Source organism: Periplaneta americana, chromosome 16 (genome assembly GCF_040183065.1).
Source record: "Periplaneta americana isolate PAMFEO1 chromosome 16, P.americana_PAMFEO1_priV1, whole genome shotgun sequence".
NCBI lineage: Eukaryota > Metazoa > Arthropoda > Insecta > Blattodea > Blattidae > Periplaneta > Periplaneta americana.
Window position 1 is genome coordinate 108,436,903 of NC_091132.1, and position 24,558 is coordinate 108,461,460.

Below are 24,558 nucleotides of genomic sequence, written 5' to 3' on the forward strand. Positions count from 1 at the left end.
CTGTCTGGTGAAGGAGGTGACATTGTAACCAATGTTATTGAATAATGGTAAAAATAGACTTCCTTCAATTCTTGCGGAATATGAACTCAGAGACATTTACAATGTTAATGAAACAGGTTTTTTTTCCAGGGCCCTCCCTAACAAAACTTTAAGTTTTAAGAAAAAAGAGTGTAAAGGTAGGAAGTTGGCAAAAGACAGAATAACCCTACTCTTTTTTTGAAATGCTGCAGGATAAAAAGAACCATTCTTAATGATAGGGAAATCATTGAAACCGAGATGTTAGAAAAATGTTGACCTGGGCTTACTGGGGGTGAAGTGGACTGTCAACAATAAAACTTGGATGACCTCATCATTGTTTAAGAATTAGCTGTGCGATTTCACTTCCAAGATTAAATGACAAAATCGCAATGTGATCGGTGAAACTGATGTTTCTTCCCCGAAATACATCACACCTCCAGTCCCTTCATCAAAGTATTATCTAGTCATTTAAATTGAGGTACCGCAAGCGAGTTTTGAAAAGGCTAGTTGCAAGAATGGAAGAGGCTGACATTAATATGCACGATTGTTGTACGCGCACAGTACTAAGAAGTCAATGAAATTCAGTACAGTATTTTCATGCTGACTCATAAAAAACTGCAACCTTAATCAAGCGGCCACCTGATAAAACGACCATTTTACAAGGTAATTTCAGATGGCCGCTTTAGACAGGTTTCAATGTATGTATGTATGTATGTATGTATGTATGTATGTATGTATTTTTTAACTGCATGTTCCATTACTACTATAATAATAATAATAATAGTAATAATAATAATAATAATAATAATAATAATAATAATAGTTTTATTTTCCCTGGCAGAGTTAAGGCCATCAGGCCTTCTCTTCCACTCAACCAGGATCAAATCACATACAGAAAAATACAGACCTGTATACAAATATTAACTTTAAAATAATGATAAACATAATTAAGTAAAAAAGGGAGATTGAATACATATACACTATCAGTATTAACTTTAAAATAACAATAATAAAAAATAATTAATACATATGAATATAATCTCACAACTAAAGGAATAGTACAATTAGTATGATCAGCACAGCATGTATTACATTGAGACAATGACAATTACCTAGATATATGTGTTAATGGAAAAATAAAGTAATGACTGTGTAAAATAATAATAATAATAATAATAATAATAATAATAATAATAATATTTATAAATAAAAATTATACCTAAAAACTAATTCTTTGCATTTAAAATATTTCTATATAACCTAATTTGAAACAACTGAGGACTAAGACTACCCCTGATTTCCAGCGGCAGCGAATTCCATGAGCGGGCCATGGCTATTGAGAAAGAACTTGAGTACAGAGATGTCTGATGACGTGGTATTGATAGCAACAGATTGTGCTGTGAACGTGTATTTCGATTATGACGTGAAGCTAGGAGAGTAAACCGAGAGGCAAGGTAGTTAGGTGTGGAATCATGTATAATTCGATATAGCAGGCAAAGAGAATGTACTAATCGTCGATCTTGCAAGCGGAGCCAGGAGAGTCGTAGAAATTATTCCGATATATGATCATGTCGGCGGATATTGAAAATAAATCGGACGCAGACATTATGTACACGTTGAAGTTTTTCAGAAAGTTCAGCACTTAGGTCGCTATATAAAACATCACAAGAGTCCAAGTGAGGCATTGCAAGAGTCTGTACTAGAATTTGTTTGAGTTTGGTAGGAAGGACGTTTTTCAGGCGTTTCAAAGAATGCATGATAGAGAAAACTTTTCTACAGATATATCTGATTTGCGTATTCCAGTTCATATTAGAGTCGAAATAGATGCCGAGGTTTTTTACAGTAGCACTGAAAGGAATTATTTTATTGTTGAGAGAGACAGGCTGAAGGGTGTTCATATTAATGGAGGATAAAAGCCTTTGCTGCCCCAAGAGAATGGCTTGGGTTTTATCTAGTTTGATATTTAGCCCAAATTTCCTTGCCCAATTATTAATTGACAAAAGATTGTCATTGAGGCTCGACAAACGTTCATTAACAGTATCAGGCAGAGAGTGTATATATACTTGAAGGTCGTCCGCATACAAATGATATTGGCAGTGCACCAGAACTGAAGAAATGTCATTAATATATAGAGTGAAAAACAGAGGACCTAGTACAGACCCCTGAGGGACACCTGCTCTCACGTGCCGCCAAGAAGAAGAACGATTATCATGATATACACATTGCTGGCGGTCACGAAGGTAGGAGTCCATCCATGTGACTGCACTCTCAGAAAGATGCATCTGTCTTAGCTTTGAAATCAATATGTCAATGTCGACAGTGTCAAAAGCTCGGCTGAAGTCAATTAGTGTCAATACAGTAATTTCACGTCTGTCTGTAGCTTCACGAATGTCTTCAGAGATCTTGAGTAGAGCAGCAGTCGTACTATGGTGATTTCTAAAACCTGATTGACAGGTGTCCAATAGATTGTGTGTAGCAAGGTAAGCAGTCAGCTGTTTGTAAACAATGCGTTCTAGAGCCTTCGACAGTGTGGGAAGAATGCTGATTGGTCTATAGTCATTTGCAGTCATTGGTTTGGCGGTTTTAGGAAGTGGATGAACGAGGAAGTATTTCCATTGTTGTGGGTACGTAGAGGTGATGAAGGAGGCGTTGAAAATGTGAGACAAGGTAGGGAGAATTATATCTAAAATCAAATTTAACATCAAAATATTAATGCGATCCGTGCCTTGAGCTTTAGTTTTAATCCTTTGTAGTGCTATTTTTACGTCTAGATCAGTGACATTAGTGAAATAAAATTTGTCGCGGTCTGGGATAGGAGCGGTTGAAAGTTCATCGATGACTTGTTGTTTGAGGTCAATATTGGGATGTGAAGTGGAAGCAGATGTAAAATGATCATTAAGTACATCTAGGGGAATGTTGATGGGATCCGTTGGCGTTTTATTCTGTCCTATTCCCATTTGTCGTAAGTTGTTCCATAGTTCACGTGCATTTGTGGACGGCTCGATTAGGCTATGGGTGTGTCGGAGTTTGGAGTTAAGTATCATTTGTGTGGTTTGATTTCTAAATTGCTTGTATATTCGCCAGTTTTCATCAGTTTTATTGCGTTTAAATTTACGAAAGGCTTCATCTCTTCTACTCATGTGATCACGAATTGATTCTGTGAGCCATGGTGCATGACAGCGCTTCAGACGCTTTGTTTTTGTAGGTGCGTGTTTATCATACAACTGCAATACTAAAGAATTGAAAGTGTCGATTTTTTCATCTACGGTGCGTAAGGTACAGATAGAACTCCAGGGAAGCTGAAGGCGTCGGCTGTGAGCTTTGTGACATCTATATTTTTTAGGGCTCTGTACGTTAAAATTTTAGAGGTTTTTTTCGGGCACTGCAATGAGTATTCAGCAAAGATTAAATCATGTGCAGGTAACTGTCCATGTTTCAGTATTCTCTGTGGCTGCGATGTTACAAGTAAGTCTAGAAGAGTATCTGATGTGCTGGTATGGTGTGTAGGTTGGAGGGGAAGAACAGACATATTACAAGAATGGAACATATTTTTAAGCTGTGTGGCAGAGGTAGAATTAATAATGAGGTCAGTGTTGAGGTCACCCATAAGAATGACGTGTTCATAGGAAGGTAGAATGTCGATAAGAGCATTTTCAAGATCATAGAGATAACCGATTTTAGGGGCTTTATATATAACACATATCAAGACATTTCTGTACGCTAGTTTGAATTTCAATAAAAAGGAATTCTGGACGACCACAGTATTCAGAAGCGGACTGGCATATAACCCTAGGTCGCAGTTCATTTCTAATGTAAGCGGCTACGCCTCCACCTCCCTTGCCATCTAACTTCACAAGGGACGACGGTAAGGTTGGCTTCAGCCAGGATTCACTACTAAAATCACACTAATTTGAAGGGGTGCGAAGATTGAATGAAATTCATGGAAATTACAAAGGAGACTCTGACTATTGACGTGAGAGATTTTTAGTGAGGTTGGAAGAGCTGTGAATGACCGTCTCAGCAGGTCCGAGGTTGTTTGGTGTGGGGAAAGTAACGGGGTGGCTAGAGCTGGCAGTGTGGTCTAAAGTCAGAGAAGGGATTTCTTGCATCAGGGGTAGTCGGAACATTCAAGTTAACTAAGGGAATGTTGCCAATATAAAAACTAAGAAACAAAGCAACTATAAGTAGCTGGTTAGTTAGGAAACAACGACTAGTATCTAAAATCAAATTTAAAATTTAAAATTCTTAAAATGCATGAATTTAAATACTATTATAGTCACAATCATGCCATGGTATGAAAGAAAAATTTCACAACCTCGAGCGGGAACCGAACGTCAACATCAACGGACGTGTATACGTCACCAAACATCGTAAGATGAAGATTACATTCTTAAAATGCACTTAAATCTAGCATCAATAGTCTAAGAAGATGAAGTAAATTTATCAGTTCTAGTAAGGAATAATTCAGAACTAGACCTTGTGTCACTATAAGTATATATAAGTAATACTACATGCGTAAGTTGACCTTTGTCACAAAATGATTATCCTTACCCTGCTATTGTTTGTGCTAATATGGCTATTTATATATATGTATGTATGTATGTATGTATGTATGTATGCATGCTTGTTTAGTCTACAGTCCGAAGACTGGTAGGACCTCACAAGTGACACCAATAAGGCATATACTCATGAGGCAACTAAGCCAGGAGATAATGGGTTAGGGTGGCTCTGCATTGCATACATCGCTGACTAGTGACATAGTTCACTAATCAGACTCCAGATGGATGTAGGCTACAGTATACAAATAAATGTTGTTCCCCTGACAAATATAGTCTAGCGAGATATATTGGCTGATAATAAGCTAGAACCCAGGCAGAGGTAAAGTGTCGATATAACGGTGCAGAATTTAGTCAGAAAAATCACTGATCCTGTACAAAATAGTACATTATGCAACGAGCCTATAATGGTAGTAATTAAGACGCGAGTATGTTTATGAAACGAGCGCAACCGAGTTTCATAATTTTCATACGAGCATCTTAATTACCATTATAGTCAAGTTTCATACGACTTTTTATGCTCGACCATATTTCTAATTTGAAATTATTCATAAGTATTCATGTTATTCTTATCTGACTGGGGAGCGAAACTGATCTTGTGCAATATCTCGTAAATTGTGAGATGTGCGCAGATGCGAAAGTATTGATTTTTTTCCGAGAAACAAATGTCATTGACCTTGATATAATCTAGAGAGTAAAATAAATATTAATCTTGATATAACCTTGAAATTGATTTAGACATTGAAAAACGAGATGACAAATTTAATTTATTTGAATATTATTTACAATTAACGCTAATTATTATAGTAACAGAACATAACCTTCTACGACAGTATTGGATTTCCAACCTCCGTGACGTTTCGCTAGTTATCTTTCGATTGCATATCCGAGAATAATCGATACTTGCGCTTTCGTATTGCTACATTGGTGTTCTCTGATTGGTGGAACACCTGAACTTTAATGAATAGGTGTACTTTAATGAGGTCCATTAAAAGGCTGCTACCAGGTGTATAATTACTACATTTCGGCATGGTCGAGCATAAAATATTTACTGGTACTGCATGTTACAACACTTCAACGATTGCTGTTTCCGATATTTAACATTTTTATTTTTAAATGTGATCATTTCCTTCATTCGTTGAAGAAACAAGTAACATTAAAATCAAAGCAGCATACACAAGAACAAGACTCACTGCTTGATCACTATCTGCATGCTGTGTCCTCTTCTGGAGTTAATAAGCCTTTTGCGACTGTACGTAGTTTCTTTGCGCATTTCTAGTTTTTGTGATGGTTTTGCAGACATGGGCTTTACTTCACAAGACATTTGACTTCATTAATAAATTGTACGGTTAGAGTAAATCTATATAATAAATTTATTACAACACTTACATAAAATGACTATATGCAGGTCTATGTTATTACTTGTTTGATATTATTTCTATATTCATGAAAACGGTATTTAAAAATAATATCAGTTTTACAATACGGTTATGGCGTACAGAGAGTGCTATGAAACCTTCGCATTATACATAATATCATTTGATAACAGGGTATAAATATTCAGATATTTCACTATAAAAATGACATTTAGGAAAAAAATATAGGCCTACATACTACGAAAAAGACACTACGTTCTCAGTGTAACTTCAGTTTCATGGATTACGGAGCAAGGAATTCTCTGTAATACCAATGCTAAGACAATTCACCTCATTTATAAATTCTACGACTTAAGGGAAGGTATACACTTCATTTTCACAACATTTAGCAGTTACTTACTTACAAATGGCTTTTAGGGAACCCGCAGGTTCATTGCCGCCCTCACATAAGCCCGCCATCGGTCCCTACTCTGTGCAAGATTAATTCAGTCTCTATTTTCATATCCCACCTTCCTCAAATCCATTTTAATATTATCCTCCCATCTACGTCTCCCTTGTCGACCTGGTTGGCGAGTTGGTATAGCGCTGGCCTTCTATGCCCAAGGTTGCAGGTTCGATCCCGGGCCAGGTCGATGACATTTAAGTGTGCTTAAATGCGACAGGCTCATGTCAGTAGATTTACTGGCATGTAAAAGAACTCCTTCGAGAGAAAATTCCGGCACATCCGGCGACGCTGATATAACCTCTGCAGTTGCGAGCGTCGTTAAATAAAACATAACATTTTATTAACATTTTCTACGTCTCGACCTCCAGAAAGATCTATTTCCCTCCGGTCTCCCAACTAATACTCTATATGCATTTCTGTATTCGCCCATAAGTGCTACATGCCCTGTCCATCTCAAACGTCTGGATTTAATGTCAGGTGAAGAAAACAACACGTGCAGTTCTGCGTTGTGTGACTTTCTCCATTCTCCTGTAACTTCATCCCTCTTAGCTCCAAATATTTTCCTAAGAACCTTATTCTGAAACACCCTAAATCTCTGTCCTCTCTCAAAGTCAGAGTCCAAGTTTCACAACCATATAAAACAACCAGTAATATAACTGTTTTATAAATTCTAACTTTCACATTTTTTGACATCGGACTAGATGACGAGAGCTTCTCAACCGAATAATAACAGGCATTTCCCATATTTATTCTGTGTTTAATTTCCTCCCGAGTGTCATTTATATTTGTTACTGTTGCTTCAAGATATTTTTAAAATTTTCAACCTCTTCAAAGGATAAATTCCAATTTTTATGTTTCCATTTCGTACAATATTTTGGTCACGAGTCATAATCATATACTTTGACTTTTCGGAATTTACTTCCAAACCTGTCGCTTTACTTGCTTCAAGTAAAATTCCCGTGTTTTCCCTAATCGTTTGTGAATTTTCTCCTAACATATTCACGTCATCCGCATAGACAAGAAGCTGATGTAACCCGTTCAATTCCAAACCCTCTCTGTTATCCTGGACTTTCCTAATGGCATATTCTAGAGAGAAGTTAAAAAGTAAAGGTGATAGTGCATCTCCTTGATTTAGCCCGCAGTAAATTGGAAAAGCATCAGATAGAAATTGGCCTATACGGACTCTGCTGTACGTTTCACTGAGACACATTTTAATTAATCGAACTAGTTTCTTGGGAATACCAAATTCAATTAGAATATTATATAAAACTTCTCTCTTAACCGAGTCATATGCCTTTTTGAAATCTATGAACACCTGATGTACTGTACCCTAATACTTCCATTTTTTTTCTCCGATATCTTTCGAATACAAAAAATCTGAACAGTACTCGATCTATTACGCCTAAAACCGCATTGACGAGCCCCAATAATTTCATCTACATATGGATTTAATCTTCTCAAAGGAATATTGGACAAAATTTTGTACGACGTCAACAAACGTGATATTCCTCCAAGTTACTATAGTTAGTCTTGTCCCCCTTCTTAAAAATAGGTATAATTATGGACTCCTTCCATTGTTCTGGTACAATTTCCTTTTCTCAAATAGCAAGTAGGCCTACAAGTTTATAAATTTCACTACATAATGCGCTTTCACCCTCTTCTATTAATTCTGCTGGAATATGATCGATATCTGGAGACTTGTACTTTTTCAGATTTTCCATAGCAATGTCGACGTCTGAAAGTATGGGTTCGGGTATATAAATGGCACAGTAGTTTGTGTTTCAATTTCGTCCCGATCATTTCTATCTGGCCTCTGTACTTTTCGTAGTTGTCAAAAATAGTTTTTCCATCTGTCCAGGTTTGAATGAGAGTCTGCAAGCAAGTCACCATTCTCATTCTTGATCACGTTTACCCTTGCCTGATATTCGTTCTTAAATTCCTTTATACCTTTATATAAATCTCAAATGTTTTTATTCTAACTATTTGTTTCTACCTCATTCAGTTTTTCCTTCAAGTAACCTTTCTTTCTATTCCTAAGTGTAAGACTTGCTTCCCATCTTTCATTGAAATAATTATCTCTATTTTCCTCAACTTGATCCTGTAAGAATTTCAATTTTGCTCGTTTCCTTCTTTCTACTACCATGCAACAATCTTCACCAAACCACTGTTTCTTTTTCTTAGTTTCATAATATATGCTCTGCTCAGCTGCAATTTTGATACTATCTCTGATATCTTCCCTCATGCTATTAACATCTAACTCTGTCTCAACTTCGTCGGAACTACGCGCCCTTCTTAAACCCTACTACTACTACTCGTCGGAACTTCCTAAAGTGGCAAACCTATTTGAAATTTCGACCTCATAATGTTGCTTAGTTTCCTCGTCCTTTAATTTCAGAATATTGAATTTACTAATATTAACTTGTTGCTCTACTCGCTTGGCTAGTGATAGTCTTTCTCTTAATTTTCCAATTACCAAATAATGGTCAAAATTACAGTCTGCCCCTCTGAAAGTTCGAATATCTACTATACTAGTATGTCTCCGTTTATCTATCAAGATGTGATCTATTTGGTTGTTTGTCAATCCATCTGGAGAAGTCCAAGTATATCCTTATGGGGGAATGTTGTACTTTTGACAATTATATTTTTTGATGTCGCAAAGTTGACTAACCTAACTCCATTATCATTACTAGTTATATGTAGTCTCTCTTTTCCAATAATTGGTTTAAAAATATCCTCCCGTCCTATTTTAGCGTAGAAATCCTCCAAAATAAAAATTTCCATGTGATATCTAGATACCTGATGTAAAGTATGTTCCAATTCCGCACAGAAGCTATCCTTTATATGGTCGTCTTTCTCTTCTGTAGGGGCGTGAGCATTTATAACTACGATATCGCACCATCTACCCTTAAATGCTAAATATGATAACCTGTCACTGATAAATTCGACCTTTTTTACTGCTGATTTTATTTTTTTTATGAACAAAAAATCCTGTTCCTAATTGGTGATTTTTGTTTCCTTCTCCATTACATAACAAGTAATCTCCTATTTGTGATACACCATTCCCATCTAACCTAACCTCTTGTACTCCCACGAAGTCTATTCTATATCTAGCTAGTTCTTTTGCTACTAATGTTACCCCTCCTGCTCTACAAAGACTAGTTACATTTCACGTACTAAATCTCATAACCTTATTCCTTTGCTGTGGTCGTCCGAGAGAATCAGTCCCATTCCGAGGCTTATTGTATAGATTCGCAACAAACTGTTTTTTTTACGGTGATGGGTTGTTAGCCCTTCGCCCAATTCGCAAATTGGAGGACCACCCCTTATCTACTGTCCACGACTGCTTATTCAATATATTCGCAGCTACCTTCCGTATTTGGAGGTCGTCTCCTCTATATTATATTACTAGCCATACCCGTGCGCTCCGCTGCACCTCTTAGAAATAAACATAAAGTAATTACAAAATTAAAATAGGACGTTTGATCCAGAGGAACATTCGTGTTTGATAGAAGGATAAATCGTTTAATATGTTACTTAATTTAAATTGTATTTAAATAATTAAAATGCGATCATTTTGGTCCAGAGAGCAATCATTTGGTGCAATGACAATTCCTTTAACATGTTTCTTAATTGTTATTACATGCAACCATAGTTTAATGAAGATTGGCATATTATTTAGTTTCAATTGTATATTTTATATTACTTGCTATATGTTTCAGAAGTTATTGTAATAACATTGTAGAATTATGTCCATCTAGAGAAACTACAGTTTCCAATGGTGAAATAATAATAATTAAACAATTAATTAGCTTCCGATATTACTTCATACAAACACAGAAACATTCTCTGTAGGCCATGTTTAATAGCTTTGGATTGTTGTTGTCCAAGGCACCTTATAGACGAAGTCATTTGTTTTTATTTCAGTACAGCGCCTTAGATGGCGTTGCTATTGTAATTTTAAAACTCATTTATCTCATTAAATATCAGTCCTGTCACAATTTTGTATAGAATAAAACTTATCGGAAATTATTTTTAAGGAAACTTTTGTTATGTAACATTTTTCATGATAATTAATAATAAGGGAGATATTTCGAATTATTTAATTAAAGCTCCCTTATAACCCCCCTTTTAAATAACGTATTTTGAATGCCATATAGCCTAAAATCTAAGTTACAACGAACTTAATTTATATTCCAATTTTCATATAAATCGGTTCAGCCATTATCGCGTGAAAAGGTAACAAACATCCAGACAGATAGACAGACAGACAGACAGACAGACATACAAAAATTTCAAAAAAGCGACTTTCGGTTTCAGGATGGTTAATTATACATGTTAAGACCAATTATTTTTGGAAAATTATATTATATTATATCATATCATATCATATCATATTATATTATATTATATCATATTATATTATATTATATTATATTATATTATATTATATTATATTATATTATATTATATTATATTATATTATATTATATTATATTATATTATATTATATTATATTATATTATATTGTATTATCTACTTGGCTAATATCCCCATTGTTGTGCATTGCATTATTGCATAGTTTATTCATTTTATCTATTTTAACACAATTCAAATGAGCATAGTTAAAATTTGGATTATAAAATAATGGAATGCTAAGCTAACGTTCTATTACTGCATACTAAATCAATACACCCTCGTTGTTCGTTCATTCCCAGAGATGAAAATGAATGTGCTACATAAATATAATTTTAAGAAATACAAGAAACGAATATACAGAATAGCCTATCAAGTTTTCTGTACATAAGAATCTACTTTAATCTTAGCTGTCCTCGATTCACTCAGAAGTTACTGTAATAACATTAACTTATATCATTATGTCCATCTAGAAAAACTACACATTCCAATCATGAAATACACAAACCGGTTAAGTAGTTTCTGAGATTACTTCACACAAACACAGAAACATTCTCTGTATATTAATATTGATAAACATATTTTATATATTCCCATCGTGTATTAATTATATTCGTATAAAATAGTGTTAAATGAATAGGTTCCGTTTGTTGTTGTGCAAGGCCCCTTATAGACGAAGTCATTTGTTTTCATTTCATTACAGCCCATTAGGTGACGATAATAAAACGCATTGTCATTTTAAACTCTTTTTTTTTTCTTCTTCGCTGTTATTTATACTCGCTTTAACATCTTTGGTCATATCGCGAGTTAATCTTTGGTTGAAATCCGAAGGCCTATGTACTATTGTTGAGACTGGTTCTATTGTTGTGAACTAGATGGCGATTGTATCTGTATTACTGATTTGTTATGAATATGATTTCGGTGATGAATGAGGCCGGTGATATTCAGGGATGTTGTGGCCCGAATTTCCTGGCATTTGCCTTACGGTTGAGGAAAACCCCTGAAAAACCTCAACCAGGAAATTCAACCCGACCGGGAATCGAACCCGGATCCTCTGCGTAAGAGACTAGCATGCTGACCCTACACCACAGAGGTGGTCCTAAAAACTCTTGTCTCTCTTTAAATATCAGTCCTATCGAAATTTTCCATAGAATAAAACTTGTCGGAAACCATTTTTAAAGAAATTTTGTTACGTAACGTTTTCCATTAAAATCGATAATAAGCGAGATATTTCGATTTAATTCAGGCCTCCTTATAACCCTCCTTTTAAATAAAGTATTTTGAATGCCATATAGCCTATAATCTTAGAACGAACTTAATTTACGAGTATATTCCAATTGTCATAGAAAACCGTTCAGCCATTATCGCGTGAAAATGTAACAAACATCCAGACAGACAGACATAGGCCTACATACATACACATACATAAATACATACGTACGTACATACATATGTGCATACATAAATACACACGTACGTACGTACATACATATGTGCATACATAAATACACACGTACGTACGTACATACATACATACATACATACATACATACATACATACATACATACATACATACATACATACATGCATGCATGCATACATACATACATACATACATACATACATACATACATACATACATACATACATACATACATACATAAATACACATACATAAATGCATACGTACGTACATACATACATAAATACATACGTACAGTTTCCCTGGAAAAGGATGAGACGATTGAATATTCCTAAGTCTCAGATGTACGACACTGAGCATGATCGGAGACCAGAGCACTGATACACAAGATAACGAATATTGAGTTACTTAAATTCAGGCTATTTGGTTTGTTACTAGCATCGTTCCGAAATTCACTTCAAAAACTGCAAAAAATATGATAATATTACGTAAATAAAAGATAAATATATACATAAATCGTGTAGTTAAATCGACAATGGACCTTCATGACAAGATCGACACTCCGCACAGAAAGGAAAGCTTACATGTCGTTTCAATAACTCAGACAGTAAGACTTCTGCGTGTTGTGTAGAAGAGTGCGAGTTCGATTCTTAGTCTACAAAACGATTTTTTTTTTGTCTAAATAACGTTGAAATAGAGTTTTACAAAGTCCTGAGATTAAGTGTTAATGATCGCAAACAATACAAAATTACAAGTTATAATATTATAAACGTTAATCTAATGAATGCATTTATATACACACATATACAATGTAAATGCATATATATATATATTAAAAACTAACAAAATGAAATTAAAAAATATATATAATAATAGACAAACTTTTACAAAGGTTTAGAGTCCTTAGGCTATGTCATTTGTTGAGTAATTATTACAATATTTTATTAATAGTTTTCCCATATGTGTAAGAAATGCACTCGCACAAAACAATTTTTCTTAAAAGTATGGCTTTGGATTATTTCATTCTTACCCCTTCAGTTAATTTTAACTATTTCATCTACGTGTTTGCAATAGTGTTTAATTTAATGTGCATTCAATTTTATTCATGTTATGATTGAATAAAAAAGCAATGTTGGAGTTATTGACTAATTACATATATTAATACTAATTATTAAATGCATCTGTTAAGTAACCAATTGCAGTATCTTTTGCAAAATCTTGAATGTTTAAGTTGTCAATAATATTTCTGTACTATATACTATAATACGTTAAAAGAATTTGCAATAGATTTGCGATCCTCTACTTTATAATCATTGGTTTTAATGAAAAAATATTTTCTTTCTTAGGATATTTACAAGTTTAAATTTAATAATATTCCGAAAACGTTTAACTGCATTATCTGAATTTTGTACTTTTCTATTCAAATATATTCTATTTCCCTCTTTCATAATTTTTTATAAATTACACTGTACTTCTTGCAGTATTTAAGAAGATGAGGATCATTACATTGCAACTCATTACATATAGTAGGTTATTTTACGACGCTTTATCAACAGCTCAGGTTATTTAGCGTCTGAATGAGATGAAGGTGATAATGCCAGCATTTGCTCATATTGGGTTGAGGAAAACCCCCGGAAAAAACCTCAACCAGATAACTTGCCCCAACCGGGAATCGAACCCGGGCCACCTGGTTTCGCGGCCAGACGCACTAGCCGTTACTCCACAGGTGTGGACTCTCATTACATATAGATTCTTCTTTTTAATACATGAGATTTTGATGTTGTTTTATTTAACGACGCTCGCAACTGCAGAGGTTATATCAGCGTCGCCGGATGTGCCGGAATTTTGTACCGCAGGAGTTCTTTTACATGCCAGTAAATCTACTGACATGAGCCTGTCGCATTTAAGCACACTTAAATGCCATCGACCTGGCCCGGCATCGAACCCGCAACCTTGGGCATAGAAGGCCAGCGCTATACCAACTTGCCAACCAGGTCGACTGAGATTTTGAAGTCCCTGCGTTATCTACATGTTTTTACTTTTGAATTTTTTTTCACAAAATTGAGTGGAGAACATCCACTGAAGTGATTATGAAATTAAGTGAAACATTCAGTACATTTACTCTTAATATCAGCAGTACCAGTATCATATATGTTTTTCCAAGATTCATTTTGTAGGCATAAATGTAAATAATCACTAGATACAGCATTTACGACCCTTTTTTAGTTTTTAAATTAATATTTTGAAATTGTTCAGTGACATTGGAAACACTTAGGATTTGTTTATCATGTTCAGACAAGCCATTGATTATAGGTTCTGTCGAATAGGAATTCAGTCTAATTCTGTGTACAAAACATTTATCAATGGCTGTGCTACTTCAGCTTGTATGCTGTGGGAAAATGGCTCTGCGACTAAGGTTTCCAGTTTCAATTTACTTTTACGGAAAAGTTCCGAGAGATAATCTATGTTTATGTCACTACAGCTCACAAATTCCATATGAGATTTCTAAAGTCTTTTCTTTACAAATTCAATGTTGGCTATAAATATTAATAAATGATGTAATAAATATGAATGATTGTAGTTATAAGTCTGATTTACATTATAAAAAGCAAGAAGTTACATCCCTCGGCAAGATTCGAACTTTTGATGATGGTTTTGTCGTCCAACGCACAACCACGGACCTATTCAATGCTTATGTTAATAACCTACAATTTAGCTGTAGCAATGTGGTGTCATACCTTGGGGTTTGTTTACTTAATGTAATTAGATTTAATTTGATTAGTTTCGCAACAATTGAACTTTCTGTTATAGCCTGTTATTTAGATATTTAATTTAGGGTTGATTTATTAACTCTTACTATGCAAGATGTCTCTTATTTCAATAATTCTATATCACGTTAGTCATTGTCTACACTGAAGTATTATCGTCATCCCTCATTTCTCATCGTAATGGCGAACCGACGTGACATGAGACAGCGAGTTATAGCTCTAGTTGAGGCTGGATATGGGGCTAGATATGCTGGCCGTTTGGTCGGTGTTCCTGGAAGTATAGCCGCGAGGTGGATTCATCGTTACCAAAATTTAGGGAGGTCGAAAATCGCCCTATTCCTGGGCGTCCGCGGATTTCTTCATTGGAAGAGGATGCTCTCTTATTCGAGACAGTTCGACAGGACCCCTTTCTGACTGCTAACGAAATAAGAGCAGCATCTAACTTTCCCGGCTCTTCACAGACTGTGATCAGCAGGTTGAGGAACCGCGGTATTAGGAGCCGGAGGGCTGCGCAAATGGAAATATGGGGGAAGCACACGCTGTCGACCGTCTTGCCTTCGCTACCAATCGAGTGGATTTCGATTGGAGAAATGTAATTTTCTCCGACGAAACAACCATCTCGAGTGATTACGAAGATCCTGTCCGTGTCTAACGTGAGGATGGTCTCCGACATGACCAGCGCTATGTGCACCGACGTTAAAGATCGGGGCGCTTTAGCATATCGTGTTGGGGGTGGATGTCTTACGATGGACCTGGCGTTATAGAACGCATCGATGGCCGGTTTAATGCGGAAACTTACGAGCACATTCTGGAAAATATATTCCTTCCCTCCGCCCGAGAACGTTTTCCCGAAGGAACATTGCTGTTCCAGCAGGATAACTATCCCGTGCACTATGCTGCAAGAACTCAAAGATGGTTTCAAAGGAGACCCGAGATCGAAATCATTAATTGGCCTCCGAAGTCACCTGATTTGAATGTCATCGAAAATTTATGGGCGGAATTGAAAAAGAGAAGGATAGCCACCTATGCACACCGACGCCCTCGAAATCGAGACGTATTGTGGGATCAAGTTGTTGACACCTGGGAAGATCTCGCCGGGGATCAGAACTTATTCCACAATCTCGTGACATCCATGCCGGATCGACTTAGAGCTGTAATAGAAGCTGATGGCATGTGGACAAGATTTTAAGTTAACAGGTCTCTTTTTGTTTCTTACGATTTTTGTTTGAGGAAGAATACTTTTAACTTCCAAGTAAGATCTATTTTTTTTGATGAGGTTCAGCCCACTTGTAAGACCCAGAAATTGGGCATAAATTATTCCATATTTTTCGACAAATAAGACAGTCGAGGAACTCTGAACAAATTAATTACACCTCAATAAAAGAAAGTTTTACCCGGGATCGAACACGAGACATTTCGATTATACAGTGGAACCGACACGCTACTATATGAGCTACCGAGACAAGACAGTGACAGCAGCAGTCCAGAATGTAGATCCCTTAGCAGGCATTTGCCATTCGGTACAGTGAAGCAACGATATTTTGTGACTCGAGCTATGTTGTGAAATCCTGTCCTTAAATGGCAGTCTTCTTCGTGATCCTTATTCTGGTCCTTGTCCTTGTTGTGGTCCTTGTAACAATTCTTGTATATTTGTCATGGTATGTATCGCTACGTCGATATGGAGTGAACCGCGCTGTAGAACTTTAACTTCCGACGACCAAGAATCGTCTCATTCTTTTTCAGGGTAACTGTACGTACGTACATACATACATACATACATACATACATACATACATACATACATACATACATACATACATACATACATACATACATACATACATACATACATACATACATACATACATACATACATACATACTTACGGTTCATACCCCATTTATAGAGGAAACCCTCTCTTCTCTAATGACCAACAATTCAACAAAAATCATACATACATACATACATACATACATACATACATACATACATACATACATACATACATACATACATACATACATACATACATACATACATACATACATACATACATACATACATACATACATACATACATACATACATACATACATACATACATACATACATACATACATACATACATACATACATACATACATACATACATACATACATACATACATACATACATACATTTCAAAAATGCGATTTTCGGTCTCCGGATGATTAATTATACATGTTAACACCAATTATTTTTGGAAAAGCGAAAATTACCAGAAAAATTTCGGTTTCAGATTTATTAGTATAGATTATATTACTTCGCATAATTTATTTCTCCGGACAAATTGACTCGTAAAGATACTTAATATTAACCAGAGCTGCAATCTAGAAATAATGGCTTATACAGAATATGTATTGTTAAAAGATTGTGAACAGTTTCGTGGGATGGTAGAGTAGGGAATGCATGCCGCCGAAGCCTCCTTTCAGAGCAACCATTGTAGATGGGCAAGTTCTTGAAATTAAAGGTCTTTTCATGTTTGATAAAATGCATTCCTTTCGACTCCAAATGTCCTGCCCACCAAGTTCGAAGGTTTTACAATCTTTTTGAAACGCGGACACATCTGTCAGGCACTAGAAGGGCCTTTAATGCAATCAAATTCTCTATCTGCACTTTACTGAACTGTAGGGCAAACATTGGTAATTTCGTGATAATTTCATGAAAACTAATTTAAAATGCAAATGTGTAAATATATCCTTATTCCGATTTTTTCATCTAAAAGACGATAACTTGCTGTACAAATCTGGAGACATAAAAGATTGGATACGTTCTTGAATATGTGCCAAAAACCACTTTTACAACTTAAGCTGAAAGGTTGGTTATTTCGTGATAACCTTGGTAATTTCGTGATATTGCATTGATAATTTCGTGAGAGGTAGAAGAATTCTGGAAAAATTCATTAAAATCAAATGAAATTCTCATTTATTGCTACAAGACTTCAAACATAGTAATTCCGTCTAATATTCATAGTAAGGAAACATAGAAATACATATCAACACATAATAAGAATGAAATCAAAGTAAAAATTGAAATTGGAAAGGGATCTTCTTTGCCCTGAAAGGGTGAACACTTTTATTACGGACTTTACTATAGCCTATATTACTAGGGTAACTCCAAAAGTAATGCATAACGTTTGTTTAAAAATTATATTTTTATCCTACAGCTTTTTTATTTTCACAGAATGTAGATGCATCCTTAAGGAACAAAATGTGACTTTTCCACTTAATCCCCGTCCCTTTCAACTGCCTTACGTAACCTAGGAACGAGGGCCTGTAGAACAGCACGGTAAAAGTCTGGACCAACACGTCTGAGCCACTCTTTAGCAGCGTGCACAAGGGAGTTATCTTCTAACCTCGTTCCGCGAAGGGATCCTTCAGTTTATCAAAGAGGTGGTAATCGTATGGTGCCAGTTCAGGACTGTAAGGCGGATATTTCAGTGTTGTCTATCCGAATTTTCTGATCTGGTCTGTGGTCTTGTGACTGACATACTCGTATGGCTGTGCGTTGTCGTGCAATAGCAGAACATCCTGCTTCTCCCGATGTCGTCGAACACGACTCAGTCTAACTTGAAGTTTCTTGAGAGTTGCAACGTACCCGTCAGAATTAATGGTGGTTCCGTGTGGCATGATGTCCACAAGCAAGAGTCCTTCTGAATCGAAAAACACAGTAGCCATAACGTTTCCTGCCGAAGGTGAATTTATACGATGCCACTCCATTGTCTGCCTCTGTCTCGGGTCCAAAATGGTGGAGCCATGTTCCAACTTCTGTCACAATTTTTGCAAGTAAGTCATCTAGCACTTATCATTGACACTTATCATGATAACAAATCAAAAAGAAGCTACACTGAACCCATTGCGTCTCCGTTTTCTTTTTTGTTATCACATCTTGTCTTCAGATCTCTAAAATTCCTATTGTAATACATTTTATACTATTTTAAAAATTGTAACACTTAATGCTCAACAAAATTTCGCCTCAAACAGCTAAGATTTCTATCAGTAAAGCTAAGCCTATATGGCGACTATAGATGTATCTAAAATTCCAAAAACATTTCCTAAAATTTCATGAAGATACAATAAATCTTCGTACCAAATATAATATCCCTATCTTTAGTAATAAGCGTGTAATGTAATTACAAACATCCACAAAATTTGTATGCCTGAGAAGTCGACGCAAACTTGCTCTCTCCAAACATAAAAGCTCACTGAAGCAACTACAATAGTCACACAAAGCTTAGCTGTATGTTTCTGGAAACTCGACAACATATGCAATCCCTTGGCGGAAATTTGGATCTCGTAACACCATTGGTTAGTTCACAAAAGAGCAAAGAAAAAGTATCACGAAATAACCACTGCCACGAAATTACCAATGTTTACCCTACTTATATTCTTACAACTCATGTCGTGAAAAAACTTCTGTTAGCACAGACTAACAGCAATCGATTTTAAAAAATTAAACACTACTTCCTCATGAGGACACATTTGTTCCTCTCGTGTGATAGGAAACAACACATCACGATAGATTCTACACTGTAGGCTACATTAACTCACACAGCTAATCACAGATTCTTGTAAAATTCGAAGGAAATAGTCACTACAGACGTAGTGGACTCCAAACCATGGTGGCAACAATTTTACAAGATGAACTCTGTTTCAGAAGAAATGCCCCAAGAGATGAAAAAGCCCCGTTTTTGTAATACAGGTAAGTAGGCCTAACTTCGTGCATTTTCCTACAATGCAGATTATCCAGGGAACATCTTAGCACGGGAAGGAATTTTATTGATTCCATTGCGATTCCTTCGTCTCCCTGTAGTACTTTATGTGACTTGTTCTGCATAAAAATTGCCGTTGAAAGTAGAAAAATGATATGATATTCAGAGACTAGTTCCACACATACCGCGCAAATAGCAGAACTACAGTGGTCTACTGGTGTGGGAAAGAGATGACTGAACGTGACTTCGAACAATGCATTTACTTAGGCCATGAAAAATGTAGCATTTTTGTAATTACTTGTAATTAATAAATATCGATACTAATACATCTTGACTACACAACTTTTAACACTGTGTGACTTAGGACTACAGTATATGGTGTTAATTTTAACTAGTCAACTAGGTATTTATAAATTTAGTTCAAACTAACATGTGAAAGTAATCGACATAACATATTGCATTCCTAAATCAATACTAAGTGGAAAAGTGACCAAACTGACATGATTATTTTTAAAAATTCTTGAAACGTGCTAAAAATATTTCAGTCAAGTGAATTTGAATTTTTTTTAACTAGACGATAATTAATTTATATATATTTTCGTGTAAATAAAGGGATTTTTATTGATTTCGTGCAATAATATGTTTTTTCAACTCAATTTGGATTAATGAGTCAAGTGTACGACAGTTTTTTTCTCAAATCTGGGTCTGACTGACTGAGATCCTTTTAGCATATGCCGATTCAATGTAAAACTAATAATAATAATAATAATAATAATAATAATAATAATAATAATAATAATAATAATAATAATAATAATAATGGCCAAATCGCAATATAGCGAACGTAGAAGCTCCGCCCACGATCCCTTCCACTTTTCCCCTACTAGCTCATCAGACACTCTAAGTGATAGGCGAGTGTTGTGTCGAATGCACATTTCATGTGGGTGGGGATAACTTCCCCTACTGGCGTTCGCTATAATATTGCGATTTATCAATAATAATAATAATAATAATAATAATAATAATAATAATAATAATAATAATAATAATAATAATAATAATAATAATAATAAACGAAACAAGACAAAATACAGTGAAGAAAACCTGCCTTCCTCAACAACGAATCCCGTTTTAGTTGTAATATTTATTCCAACATTATTTCGTTAGCTCCTGCTTGCAAAGACCCTATAGTCTATGTGATAATACATGACATTAAATAAAGAGTTTTCATTTCTGCGAGGTCTTGAAGTGGAGACAAATAAAATATTTTCAATGATGTGCCTCGTAAATGCAGCTGAACTTGTCTTTTCAAAGTGTTGAAAACTAAGTGTTACCAACTCACTTTTGTCATACCATGTTCCAGAGATCTGAACGTGATACTCGGAGGTGGAATGAACCAAATGGGAGTTCCAGTGAAACAGGGCGATTATATCTTCTGCACTCGTAATGACAGTCAAAACCTCGCCGAAAAATGGAAAGAGGGGAAAAAAAATTATCTGTTTGTGAACACGACTGAAGACTTCATGAGAGCTGATCTTAGCAAGGTGAAATCAGAGAGCCTGATGTAAAGGCATGTTCTCACAACTCTTCTCTTATCTTTTACTTTAGATCTCGGCAAGCATACAACCATTCAGTCATACGATTACGTAAAAAAAAGGTTTGATTCTCGGCATAAGCATTTTAATTTCAATTTATAACTTCACTTTTAAAACTTAAGGGGAGAAGATGGTATTTTTGTAACTTTTTTCCTATTTGGTGTAAAATATTAATTTTTTGTATGTAGAGCTCATAGCTGTGGAAACTCAACCAAATAAAAATATTTTGAAAAAAAAAAATTATTTGGGGGCCCAAATTTGGAAAAAAATATACCCAATGCAGAATTGTACTAAAACCGATATATCTAAACCCTTTTTAAAGATAGATTCAAACAGTTTTTTGCAATGTATTTGCAAAAGAATGTTCTACAAACTGTCTACAACAGAATTTTAATATTAGTTCCTACATTTGTAAAATAAACAATTAAAATTTAATAACAATTTTCTGATTTCCTTTCTTGCAAACAAACGGACGTATTTTTAAAATGAAATCAATTAACAAAATTCTGTTACAGAGAAAAGTTTCCTAATAGTCTAAAGAATATGTGTTCTAAATTTCATGCATGTATCTTTAATAGTTCAGAAATTATATCCATTTTGTCTGGCAATGAAGCAAAAAAATGAAGTTACTGGAAACCGATAAAAGCGGGCGTGTGATTTAAAAATCCATAGCGCAGGAAGTTTAAAAATGACGTCTCAACATCCGATAAGGGCACAAATACCCACAAAATGTTATGCAATGCATTCCACATTTATAAAAAAGGGTATTTAAAAGGAAAAAATTTTTTTTGAAAATTTAATTTACCGGAAACGACAATAAAAGTGGGCGAGTGATTTAAAAATCCATTACGCAGAAAGTTTAAAAATGGCGACTCAACATCCGATAAGGGCACAAATACCCACAAAATGTTATGCAATGCATTCCACACATATCAAAAGGTATTTAAAAGGAAAAAAAAATTTTGAAAGTTTAATTTACCGGAAACAACAATAAAAGTGGGCGAGTGATTTAAAAATCCATTACGCAGAAAGTTTAAAAATGGCGACTCAACATCCGATAAGGGCACAAATACCCACAAAATGTTATGCAATGCATTCCACATTTATAAAAAAGGGTACTTAAAAGAAAAAAAAATTTGAAAGTTTAATTTACCGGAAACAACAATAAAAGTGGGCGAGTGATTTAAAAATCCATTACGCAGAAAGTTTAAAAATGGCGACTCAACATCCGGTAAGGGCACAAATACCCACAAAACGTTATGCAATGCATTCCACACATATCAAAGGGTATTTAAAAGGCAAAAAAAAATGTTTGAAAATTTAATTTACCGGAAACAACAATAAAAGTGGGCGAGTGATTTAAAAATCCATTACGCAGAAAGTTTAAAAATGGCCACTCAACAGACGGTAAGGGCACAAATACCCACAAAACGTTATGCAATGCATTCCACACATATCAAAGGGTATTTAAAAGGAAAAAAATTTGAAAATTTAATTTACCGGAAACAACAATAAAAGTGGGCGAGTGATTTAAAAATCAGTAACGCAGAAAGTTTAAAAATTGCTACTCAACATCCGATAAGGGCACAAATACCCACAAAATGTTATGCTATGCATTCCACACATATCACAGAGTATTTAAAGAATTTGTTTTGAAAATTTACTCATTTTTTCATAAAAAAAATACCATCCTCTTCCCTTTAGAAATGGTTCTCGAGCCTGTGAGGTATGCCTGGCGATAATATGCCGAGCGAAATGTCTGATTAAAGTAATATTGGTGTTACGAGACGATAATAAACCATACAGGGGATAGGGGGTTGCTACTAAAGCAGTCGGGTGTGTATCAGAACCTGATTTTATTGAAATTAATACGCCACTATGTTGCACAATGTTAGTATATTAACGCACTTTTTCTAATACCTTCATTGCACTAATTTTAACCTACTAGGTCACTCCTAATCGCAACTCTTCTGCTCGTAACTATAGGCTACTTAAAATTAATGTAAGTAGGCCTATGGAAGGTGCATGCAATGTTATGACCTGGCAATTATAACGTACTCCTATCTCATTACATTTTATTATGTCACATCGCAACATATCACACACCTGAACACTACCGAGAGTTCGGAAAATGTTGACCAAGCCAAGAAGCACGAAGCGTCACAGTGGGAATGTCAGGATAAAGACTTGCTCGTGACTCTGAAATTTACCCTAAATTCAAATTGGAATGAGACGCAGTCCAAGTATGAGAAAATAAAAACTCCCGCAGAAATGAGTTATTCTGTGATAAGTCTGAATTATAGTGAATTGAATTCCTTGTATAATTCAGGACATCCAGAAAAAATGGAAAGTATATTGTTCATAATGCATATCTGCTGTGGGCTCTCTATGAAACATTTACAAGGTTTACAAACACCCAACGTTTCAGGAGAAACATTCTGCTTTTCTGTTCTGAGGAATAATGTAATTTTTTTGTTGAAATGGGAAAGATTTTTGTAAAGTTTCTTCCAACTGTTTGTGCACAGACTGTAAATTATATTTCAAGGAGGTGAGTGAATTACAGCTCAACATACCTCACTGTCATCAACTCAAAAATGTTATTAACATGTATACAGGTGAAAATTAATTCCATAAGCTACAAAGCGATTCCTTATCTACATTTTTCCGAATGACCATTTTCACAAAAAACTATAATCTTACTTTCACGTTTCCGAAAATAAATTCTGAGAGACATCTTCCGAGTAGAAGAACTCTCAGAAATAATTAAAAAGTATATGCTTATGTACACATTGTGCCTGCAAAATAAGAAGATAAACCTTGAAAAAGCTATCTACAACAAAACTCGTAACTTTCACTAAAATTGTAAGTTTTATTTCGTGCAAAAATAATTTCCCGGCCTTTATTACTATCTTCCTCTAGATCTGAGTCAAATAACAGAAATCTCTCACTATGAAGAGAATCAGAACCAGATTCGAATTCGGGGGTTCATCATGTCTTCTCTTCTTTCGAATTGATTTATTTAAAATTTCCCGTTGGAACAAAAACTTATGACACAGCAAGAAACTTGTAATTCATTATTTTGTCATTTAAGTGGTTAGGTACAGCTTACAGCAGCAAAATTTTTGGAAATATTCAACATTTTTTTCCTCCATTACTGTATCTTGTACAATAATGAAAATTGGTATGCGTAAAACACTATCCTTCTCCTATAT

At 35.1% G+C, this 24,558-nt stretch overlaps 1 protein-coding gene across 2 annotated transcripts in view; it reads left to right on the forward strand.

Annotated features, from left to right (window-relative positions):
* LOC138691036 (alkaline phosphatase-like) overlaps positions 1-24,558 on the forward strand; it is a 94,218-nt gene that overhangs the window by 46,432 nt on the left and 23,228 nt on the right. For both annotated transcript variants that reach the window (XM_069812682.1, XM_069812681.1), the window contains exon 4: positions 21,115-21,295. In XM_069812682.1, the coding sequence (XP_069668783.1) occupies positions 21,115-21,295 (181 nt within the window). The remainder of the gene's footprint in view (positions 1-21,114; positions 21,296-24,558) is intronic.